Below are 11218 nucleotides of genomic sequence, written 5' to 3'. Positions count from 1 at the left end.
TTGGAAAACACAGCAGTGGCCACAGGACTGGAAAAGGTCAGTTTTCATTCCAGTCCCAAAGAAAGGCAATGCCAAAGAATGCTCAAACTACTGCACAATTGCACTCATCTCACACGCTAGTAAAGTAATGCTCAAAATTCTCCAAGCCAGGCTTCAACAGTACATGAACCATGAGCTTCCAGATGTTCAAGCTGGATTTAGAAAAGGCAGAGGAACCAGAGATCAAATTGCCAACATCCGTTGGATCATTGAAAAAGGAAGAGAGTTCCAGAAAAACATCTTCTGCTTTATTGACTATGCCAAAGCCTTTGACTGTGTGGATCACAACAAACTGTGAAAAATTCTGAAAGAGATAGAAATACCAGACCACCTTATCTGCCTCCTGAGAAATCTGTATGCAGGTCAAGAAGTAACAGTTAGAACTGGACATGGAACAACAGACTTGTTTCAAATCGGGAAAGGAGTACATCAAGGCTGTATATGGTCACTCTGCTTATTTAACTTATATGCAGAGTACATCATGGGAAATGCTGGGCTGGATGAAGCACAAGCTGGAATCAAGATTGCTGGGAGAAATATCAATAACCTCACATATGCAGATGGCACCACCCTTATGGCAGAAAGCAAAAAGGAACTAAAGAGCCTCTTGATGAAAGTGAAAAAGTTGGCTTAAAACTCAACATTAAGAAAACTAAGATCATGGCATCTGGTCCCATCACTTCATGGCATAAGTAGATGGGGAAAAAATGGAAACAGTGACAGACTTTATTTTTCTGGGCTCCAAAATCACTATAGATGGTGATTGCAGCCATGAAATTAAAAGATGGCTTGCTCCTTGGAAGGAAAGTTATGACTAACCTAGATAGCATATTAAAAAGCAGAGACATTACTTTGCTAACCAAGGTCCATCTAGTCAAAGCTATGGTTTTTCCAGTAGTCATTCATGGATGTGAGAGTTGGACCAAAAGAAAGCTGAGTGCCGAAGAATTGATGTTTTTGAACTGTGCTGTTGGAGAAGACTCTTGAGAGTCCCTTGGACTGCAAGGAGATCCAACCAGTCAATCCTAAAGAAATCAGTCATGAATATTCATTGGAAGGACTGATGCTGAAGCTGAAGCTCCAGTACTTTGGCCGCCTGATGTGAAGAGCTGACTCATTGGAAAAGACCCTGATGCTGAGAAAGATTGAAGGCCGGAGGAGAAGACGACGACAAAGGATGAGATGGCTGGATGGCATCACCTGCTCAATGGACATGAGTTTGAGCAAGCTCCGGGAGTTGGTGATGGACAGGGAAGCCTGGGATGCTGCAGTCCATGGGGTTGCAAAGAGTTGGACATGACTGAGCAACTGAACTGAACTGAGTTTTATAGAACATAGAAGCAGCAATGGGGAAACAGGGCATGATTGTCTAGGGTTGCATATCTGACCTTATGTAGAAAAAAGTTTAGAGCCCAGAGTTGGCTTCACTATTGAGGATGGGCTGACTGATGCGCTGCATTACTAATCAAGGGGAGCATTTTAGGAACTTGAAAGTTGGACTTGCTGATGTGGCACCCCAGGCAGGTGTAGCTACATCTTGGGGCTAGAAATGTATTTCAGCAACTTGTACCCTACTAAAATAAGGGTCGAATTTGAAAATTGTTTAAAATACAGGGATCAAGTCAAAGTGTTATTTTTTAAGGTAGAAAAATCTGAGAATATAGACATCAGTCAAAGTCAAGACATGCTCGTAACCTATTCCTAGCTGCACCCTGTAGGAAATAAGCAAGGAGTTTTCTGTTTAAGAATGGAGACGGAAATGATTTTATTTTGAAACAGTATGGAAAAGTATACTTGCCCAGAGACTCAAATGCCAGGTTTCCAGTTCCAGGGTCAGCATGTACAGCACAGTGACTCCCTGAGCCTCAATTTCCTCATCTGTAAAATCAGATTACCACCTGCTCTGCTTCCCACTCAAGGATATTATGAAGAGCAAATAAAATAATGTATTTGAGCAAGCTTGGAAAGTGGTAGGATTCTTCAGATGGGAGGTATCCTTTGACATTAGGTTTCTAATCTCTTGGACCAGAACTGAAAGCAATGAAAGTGATAAACTACTCTGAATACAGAGCAATAATTATGGATCTTTTAAGAGTAAATCACCAGTGAAAAAATTGCCCTAGAGCCAGATGATGTAACTGCAGTGTGAAGATGTGACTATGCCTGGGGGACACTGTGGAGCCTTATTCATGTTCACACGGATGCAGAGGCCATGTTTACTGCGCTGATTGAGAAGAGATCTGTACTTGCCGGTTACCATATGTGTGTTTCTGCACAGAGAGTCTGGGTGCAGACCTAGACCTGAGGATGGAGTGGGGGGACTGTTCTGGAAGCCTGTGTGTGGAGTGTCCCACAGGCACCGTGGATCAGGAGGAGAGCCGCTTACTGTGTTAACAATCATCTTTCCCTTTTCAAGTCATTTAGCTTCATTGTTCATAAACATCAGAGGAACATGCAAATTAGAGTGTGCTGAAACGCTTTCATTTGGCCAAGAATGTTTTCAAAGAGCTCCCTGCCGCTCAGAAAGAGTCCTAAGCAGCTGGCTTCACTGAACTGTAGAACAAGCAAAAAGATGTTAAATAAGGATTAAGGGCTTTAGACAGTAAGTATACGATGTTAAATGTTTTCCCTGGCTCATTTGTGGGCCTTTTTCTTAATTCAGCAGGCAAGCTTTCTGTGAAAGAGCAGCTTCATGGGTTTCTGTGTTGAGATTTTTTTTTTCTTGTCCAGAGGGAGAGATAAGAATTTAATCTGAAGGAAGATAAGAACCAGATATAAGGCAGGCTACCCTAATTTTTGATTGCCTACCCATTTGTAAGTTCCATTCCCCTCAGGCCCAATCAGCACAAATTGATGTTAACTGGAATTTTATTTTAGGAGTGAAATGGACCTTAGAAAATGGGGCTACATGCTTTTGTGTCTGAACCCAACGGTATCTTGAATATGGGTTGTTTTCATATACAGCTTATCATCATGGAGTCTGACAGCTCCCTGGGGTGGGGTCCTGCTGCAGATGTTTGACACCTTTCTCTGCAGCCACTTAGTTGCCCTTAGACTGTCAGATTCCTCAGGGGTCTGCGGGTTTAGGGGGTAGAACACCTTGGAACATGGACGCACGTGATGTTAAATGTTAATTTTGGCCCTTGGGAGCTGGGTGATCCTGGGAAGTAACCCAGCTTCTGGAAGCCTCTTTTATCAATGATAGAACAGACATTTCCTCTGAGCAAGAGGAATAGGGATTGGATAGAGGTGACTAATGAGAAGAGGAAATCAGAGCACACCCTTGAAGTTAGGGCTTGCTAACTAACTTGATAAAAGACCTAGAAAGCAAGAACTTTGCTTCATCCAAAGCTTTATAGGGGTTGACAAGTCTTTCCAGCCCCAGGTCTCCCTCCCCTCCTCCTTGAACTGTGTCCTTAGCTCACCTCTCTTCTCTGCCACAGTTTCACTGAGCATCCAAGGTGTGAGAGCCCACTGGAGAGGTGAGGAAGGCTCGTGCTCACGTAGGCGAAAGGCTCCTTGGAGCCTCTCACCCAGAGGTCTGCTCAGTCTCAGCCTTCAGCTCAACTGAGTTGGTGCTCACGTTGCTAGAGGAGCCCTGAGGAGGGAGAGGTGGTCTCCACCCTCCAGGAGAAAGAAATGTTTAGAGAGCATCCTGGGAGGTGGAGGAAAGCTGGGTGCCCTGAGATTTATAGATGCTCACACTTGTGCAGGTTGACCTTGTGAGGTCTAACAGGTTATGTTTTCATTTTCAGTTAGAACCTTCGTGACAGAGTTTAAACTAAAGAAAACATTTCTTAATACCACTGTGGAAAAACATTCAGACCTCCGTGAAGTTGAAAATGAGATCACCAAAATGGTAAGTTTCCCAAGAGGCATCTCCCTGCTACTCCTTTGTTTTCTAGAACAGATTTTATTCAGAGTGGAAACTTCCTGAGGATCACCTGTATCTTCATTTCTATCGTACTTGAAAGGCGAATGTCAGGGTAAAATTAAAGGCCTCTCAGAAATAGTAGGGAGGTGTTGAGAACTAGTGATGTTGGTAGAAGCATTTCTTCTAATGTGTCTTCCTGAACTGCTTTTATCAATGCCTTGGCATTTATTTCTTTTCCATGTCACACACTTAGGTGACATGCACTAGTAAGAGCTGTTGGTAAAGAGGAAAGACCTAGAGAATCCTGCCATCCCATCTGCTGTTGACCTGCTATGTGACTTTTTTGTGTGTGTCTCAGAACTTGGGGCGGAGAAGGCAATGGCACCCCACTCCAGTACTCTTGCCTGGAAAATCCCATGGATGGAGGAGCCTGGTAGGCTGTAGTCCATGGGGTCGCCAAGGGTTGAACATGACCAAGCGACTTCACTTTCACTTTTCACTTTCATGCATTGGAGAAGGAAATGGCAACCCACTCCAGTGTTCTTGCCTGGAGAATCCCAGGGACGGGAGCCTGGTGGGCTGCCATCTATGGGGTTGCACAGAGTCGGACACAACTGAAGCGACTTAGCAGCAGCAGCAGAACTTGGGGAGAATGATGCTTTTTCTCAAGGGAATGACAAAGGTGGACGTTAATCCCATTATCCAGGGTTGAGAATTCACTGAATGGATTATCTGGGGGCCTTTGATTCTTCTTCTTTCCCTCCTCTCCTCCTTTTTGTCAGGAAAAAAGTAAAAATGGAGAGGAAGGAAGAAGAGTCAGAAATGAAGCTCAGACAGTATTTTGCTTCTCAGCTGCTACCAGAGTCTGAGTTAATGCTCAGAAACTTGAAATTTGCCATTAAAATAAGTTTTAGAGATTGATTTCTGATTTTAATTTTACTTGTTCTTTATGGGTAAGAGTATATTAGCCAAAACCTATAAGATTTTAGAAGACCATGGGTTTGATTTGTGTAAAAATTAGATTCCAGTTCCCTTTCTGTATGAGCATCTACTCTGTAGTAGGCACTTTGCCTCCTGTAAGAGGTATTGCCAACACCTTTACAGATGAAAACCTGGAGGGCTCTGGAAGTTAATGACATTGCCTGAGATTACACAGAGCAGGTGCAAAGTTAGGAAACAATCCGCTAGACCACTGTCACTTCTGATACCAATTGTGAGTTCAGGAATCTCCAAGAGACAGTTTTGATAATGCACTAGAAGTACTCAGAAATCTCACTGAAAGTTGTTAAATTCAACATTAGGGTTTATTACAGTGGAAAGAGCCAGGTAACAGCCAAGGGAAGAGATGCATGGGACAAAGTCCAGAAGGGTTTCAAATTCATTCCAGTCATCCTCTCTCTGTGAGGTCATAGACAGGGTTAACTCCTCTCGGCAATGATGTATACAGTATTCATGGAGCATCGCCAACCAGGCAGACTCACCGAGCCTTGGTGTCTGAAGCCAAAACACAGATAGTTGTCTGTAATCCTGACCTGAGTCTCTAGCCCCTCTGGAGGTCCAGCTGGTACCTTGTAACTCAAAACCCCCAGCATAAATCATACTATTAGACTATCTGGAGTGGCCAGGGCTTCCAGATCTACAAAGGCAGGACATTCCAAAGTATTAGAGATTACCTTCCAGGAGTCAAGGGCTGGACCTCTCTTTGGTTAAGGTCAAATTCTTTACTAAATGGCAGGGTTTTATGTCTACTAACCCTATAGTGAGTGTTCTTGGCACCCTACTGCAGCTGCCTCTTTGCTGGGCTGTAGGTCAGTATTTCCTTCTAAGATAGTATAGGGGCTGAGAACCTCCTGCAGAGATATAGTCCTTCCCATTACACAGTCCTCAATGACCCATCTGCTTTGCTCAGTTTTACCCAATATCAACCGGCTTCCCTGGTGGCTCAGTGGTGAAGAATCCGCCTGTCAATGCAGGAAATGCAGGAGACACAGATTTGATTCCTGGGCAACCCAGGCACGGCAACCCACTCCAGTATTCTTGCCTGGAAAATCCCACGGACAGAGGAACCTGATGGGCTGCGTGCAGTCCATAGGGTCACAAAGAGTGGGACATGACTGAAGCAACACACTCACACACACCCAGTATCAACATATAATTTATTAGTGATGTGACATCCCTACCCCCAAGAAATAGCAAAGATTTAGGGAATGACTAGAGAGGATTTAGGCTGTGACTCAAATGGCCTTTCCCAAGATGCTGCTCTGTTCTGAAATATGCTATTTCTGTTTTTTCCTGGGGAAAAAGAAAATTTAATAATAATACATCATTGCCTTATGAATATAAAGCAATGTTAATACAAAGACAAAAAGGGTTTGATAGCATCCTGTGTCTGAATCCATCTTGTGAAGGATGAGATATGTCTGACACACGCTTTGAAGACAGGTAGACTGCATTGGTCAAGGTATTGAGACCCTCAGCTGCATGGAAGGAAGCCCCAAGCCCCAGTTCATGCTATGGGTGGAGTGGGGAGGCAGGCATGGTACATCATGCCCCACAGGGGTTTTCTGCTCTTTCCAAGGGCACAAGGCAAACACAGGGAGTCACTCTTAATTTGCTCTCAACAAAAGGGCTCTTGACCCATGTAATGTAATTTCTCACGGAGAGCCTTTTTGAAGAGGATCTATCTGTGAGTTAGGTCAACTCATTGTAGATTACGAAGGGTCTGTGTAAGGCCTGCCAGACCTGAGGGAGCTGAAAGGAACCCAGCCTTCTCAGGAAGTCTTGTTCACTGTGCAAAGTCCAAATAAACAGTTGCCTCTGAGGTTTTTTGAAACCCTGGGTCTTAGATGAGATCTGCTCCTTTGAAGATGTTTTGCATCCAAGGGCGCTATTCTGAACATCATTTCCTGCCAAGGTTTCCCCTCACTGATTTACTATCTGCCTCTCTCCCTTTGTGCTCATGGAACAACAGAGTGAGAGCAGAAAGGCATTTAAGAAAGGAACAAAAAGAAGGGCACCACTCCTGTGTGAGGCTGCCTGCTGATAACTCCATGACTGGAGAATGCCTGTTTGATCTTGAAAATAGGAAATTGGTTCTAGGTTCAAGGCTTTTTTTGTCTGACTTACAGTTAATGATAAACTTCTTCCTTTCAGTTAAATGTGTGTTTCTCAACATTACCTGGTTATACCCGATCCACAGCTCATGTTTCTAGGTAAGTAGCAGGATTATATGTACTTGTTTGTGGACCAGTCCTATAGAAAGGGGAGGATATTCTAACAAGTGTGATGGCAACAAAACTGGCCCCTATTTTGACTGTAATGTAATTTCTCATGGAGAACCTTTTGGAAGAGGACCTATCTGTGAGTTAGGTCAGTTCATTGTAGGCTACGAGGGGTGATCCCAGGCCAAGGTCACAGAACCTTCATGCTCTCCCAGGCCCTCACTGGAGAATGGGGAGGACACTCATTTTCCAAAAATCCTGGGACCCACGTATCAGGTTAGGATGATTAAAACATGCATACTTTGCCTGTAGGGAGTCCAGTGTTGTGGTGATGTCACTGCAAGCCACCTTTTCCCTGGCCTCCAACGTGACGCTGTTCGACCTGGCCGACAGGATGCAGAAATGCGTCAACTCCTGCTGGGCCTCTGCGGAGGTCTGCCAACTTTTGGGGTCTCAGAGGCGGATCTTTAGAGGTAAGAGAGGGGCCCTCTGGGAGGACCCCCCCCCATCCAGTTAGGCACAGACCTAGGGTAGATGTGTAAGGCCTTCTGGGCGCAGGTCCAAGAAACTTGTCATAGAGCTGGCCTGTCTTTGAAATGGGCATTAAGCACAAGGGCTTTGTGTGTGTATATCTTTGTGTACATGTGCCCCCCCACACACACACAATCCTGTACACACAGCCTTGAAGTCTCCCAGTCCTTGGCATGCTGTTTCTGTTTCTCCTCTACAGCGTTGGTATTGGAAGGGATATAGGAGCAGATGTAATGAAGCAGAAATCACTCTTCTTTCCCTTGAAAGGCTCCCTCCCTCTGGGGAGGTAGAATTCACACACAGAATGTACAACACTTGTCAATGGCCCGAAACCGTCATCATGACATGCCGTTAGGTAAATACAGCACGCGCAGTGTCTCCCATCCTCCTGTGTATTTGTTTGCAGATTCTAAATGCACAGACACATAGATGAAGATTAGAGGCCAGACAGCTCATGGTGCCGTCCGTGATTTCTCTTTTCTTGTTCTTTATCTGTTAGCTTCTACAGAGCATCTGGTGTGAAACAGATGAATAAAGGGATTAGGAACAAGTTTGGAAGGCAAATTTGGGTCTTGGAAGGGAGCTTTCGCCTCTGGGATGGGAAAATTCTGCTGGCATCAAAAGTGCTTCCTCATGCAGGGGGGCCTGCCCCCGCTGCGTCTCATAAGTGGTCTGAGCTGGCTCTGGTTGGCTCATTTTACTACACACAGGACTGGTGAGGGACGCAGAGTCAGAGTCAGCCTCCCCATCTGGTGCCCAGATGCTCAACTGTAGGTAGCAGGTTTGGCCCTCTGTCTGCGAGCAGATCCTGGACCTTCCCGGTGGGCCAGAGCTTTGTAAGAGCTGGTCCTAAAAGCCCTCCTTGTGGACTGTGCTCTGTAGAGCTGGGAGCTCACCTTTTGTTCTGGGATAAATGCGAGAGCTTTGGCCCATTTCAGGGCTAGTTATTCACTTGAAGGAAAAAGGAAAGAGCCCAACATTCTGGAGTTGAAGTTGCTATCATTCAGCTTCATTGGGGAATTAGCTAAAAAGTTCCTGCCCTCTCATACTGTGCTCTACCTTTTGAGGCAGGAACTCTTTGATTGGGCTTTCTTTTTCTTGCCAGTGATGCAAAGGTCCTGCTTTTTCCCTCCCAGAAAGGGGAAAGGGCACCTTTCAGTTCATAAAACACGTATGCTGTGTGTTCTGCATGGTCAACATTGTATCAGGTTACTTTGTCCTCAGTGAACACATTTCATGTCTTGCCAATCAAGTGGCCAGATATATGGGTTTGTAAGGCCCTACCGGTGGCTGCCCTGCTCATGCTGTGGCCCTCCTTCTTCCAGCTGCTCATGGGAAAGCTCCTGTCTTCCCTTGCTTCCTTGCCAAAGTCCCATGCTTTTTATTTTTTAAAGACTTTAAAAAAATATTTAGAGCAGTGTTAGTTTCATAGAAAAATTGAGAGGAAGATATAGAGATTTCCCATATATTTCTGCCCACACAGGGGCTGGTGCCTGTTCTTTGACTCTGCTTTCCGAGCCCCTGAGATCAAAGACAGCCGAGCCTCCTGGCTGAACCCGGCCTCCCTTCTCTGTTTGCCCTCCCAGGGCTTCTCCAGGTTTTGCCAGCCTGTGTTTGGTGTCTCACTCACCTCTCTGAATGCTAGAGAGTTGGGCTGGATGAGCAGAAGCGGTCAGGTTTTGACATCTGGTTGTTCCCAGCATATGAGAGGCCGTGGGCTACCCTGGATGCTGCCATTGGACGGGCGGGATTTTCCCTTTCAATTCACAAAACATCTACTTCCTCGCCTTTCAAAGAACTGTAGCTCTCATCTCTCCAGAGGTTTCGAGTCCTTGGAAACCCCCCAGAGGAGTGCCCCAGCCTTAGATTTACATCAGTTCTCATTGTCTGTTTGGCGGATGTTATGCCCAGGAAGGACCATGGGAATTATGGATGCAGAAAAATCACATCGCCAGGCGTAAAATGAAAACTGCATTATATGTGGTTCTATTTGACGGATTGATGACAAAATATTAAAAATCTGGAGGACAGCAACCCCTCCGTCACAAAGCCAGGGCCAGCTTCCCCTGCCTTCGAGGGAATCTGCTTCGATTGAGGGCAGAGTCGCTTCAGCAAGGCAAGTGGTATTTGCCCACAGGCGGGCTTTGCGGGCAGGGCAGAGGGAAAACATGACATTGGCTTCCAGAAAATATCTAATCAGCCCAGGCAGCTCAGACTGGCTGCTGCACAAACTAGTACCGGCCTGGAATTGCCTTTTGTGCTGGAGGTATTTCTTTATGTTAAGACTTCAAAAAGTTTAGATGAGAGATTGTGGCCTTTTCGTACGCCCTCTGTGCCAGCTTCACAGTTTGCTTGGTGAGATTTTCCATTTTTCATTTTTCTCCCTTAAATGCAAACCTTTTACAATAAACAAAGGAAATTCTATCACACACACAAATAGGGTTCTGATTTAGCACGCCAGCTTCCACTGATAAAGACAGGAAATTCAGCACCGAGAGCTGAAGCTGTGTCCTAAGCTAACCTCCCTGTGAGCAAGCCACCCATAGGCCCCCAGCTCTCAGGACTCAGACAAGGGGGCGGATGCCGGGGTCCCTGGGGGGTGTCCAGGGTCACACGAGCCTGCCTGAGGTTGGGAGGGGGCGCAGTTTTGCCGCGTGAAGAGCAGGCACCTGGTTTGGTTTTTTGCATCAGGTGGTGGTGGCCTTCAGGTGGGAGAAGGGAGCCCAAACCTCGCTGCCCGGTGTGCACCTGTGGCCCTTGCTCAGCTCTGTCCCCATGCTGAACTTGTTCACACCCACCAAAAACAGCGGTGTACGTCAGTCTGTAAATGGTGTAAATAAGATACTCTCCACTATCCCTTGATTTATGTTTCTGTTCTGTTGTCTGTAAATCCCAATTATGTGTGCTTTTTGTCCAGACCTATCTTAGATGGTAAAAGCACCCTCACTGTGTCCGCTGTGTACAACCTCAGAAAGGGCCTGCTGGTTAGTGCCTCGTGAGGGCCTGCTGTATACAACCCATTCAACCCGAGAGAGGGTTCACTGTGCACAGCCTCACAGAGGGCCTGCTGTGTACAGCCTCTCAGAGGGCCTGCTGTTTACACCTCTGAGAGGGCCTGCTGTGTACAGCCTCTCAGAGGGCCTGCTGTATACAGCCTCTGAGAGGGCCTGCTGTTTACACCTCTGAGAGGGCCTGCTGTGTACAGCCTCTGAGAGGGCCTGCTGTTTACAGCCTCACAGAGGGCCTGCTGTTTACAGCCTCTGAGAGGGCCTGCTGTTTACAGCCTCTGAGAGGGCCTGCTGTTTACAGCCTCTGAGAGGGCCTGCTGTATACAGCCTCTGAGAGGGCCTGCTGTTTACAACCTTTGAGAGGGCCTGCTGTATACAGCCTCACAGAGGGCCTGCTGTTTACAGCCTCACAGAGGGCCTGCTGTTTACAGCCTCACAGAGGGCTTGCTGTTTACAGCCTCACAGAGGGCCTGCCATATACAGCCCAAAGCGAGGATTCACTGTGTGCAAACCTCAGAGGGCCACACGCGCCTCAGTGAATGCTC

The 11218-nt window shown here is 46.3% G+C and overlaps 1 protein-coding gene across 1 annotated transcript in view; it reads left to right on the top strand.

The window, feature by feature from the left end:
• Positions 1-11218, top strand: part of HEG1 (heart development protein with EGF-like domains 1) — an 83916-nt gene that overhangs the window by 41935 nt on the left and 30763 nt on the right. The window contains exons 10-12 of the mRNA XM_010834412.1: positions 3795-3898; positions 7067-7125; positions 7447-7607. Of these exons, the coding sequence (XP_010832714.1) occupies positions 3795-3898; positions 7067-7125; positions 7447-7607 (324 nt within the window). The remainder of the gene's footprint in view (positions 1-3794; positions 3899-7066; positions 7126-7446; positions 7608-11218) is intronic.

The sequence above is a fragment of the Bison bison genome, unplaced genomic scaffold (genome assembly GCF_000754665.1).
Source record: "Bison bison bison isolate TAMUID 2011002044 unplaced genomic scaffold, Bison_UMD1.0 scf7180017864032, whole genome shotgun sequence".
Lineage (NCBI taxonomy): Eukaryota > Metazoa > Chordata > Mammalia > Artiodactyla > Bovidae > Bison > Bison bison.
The sequence above is the reverse complement of the archived record's forward strand: the minus strand, read 5'-3'. Positions and strand labels throughout refer to the sequence as shown.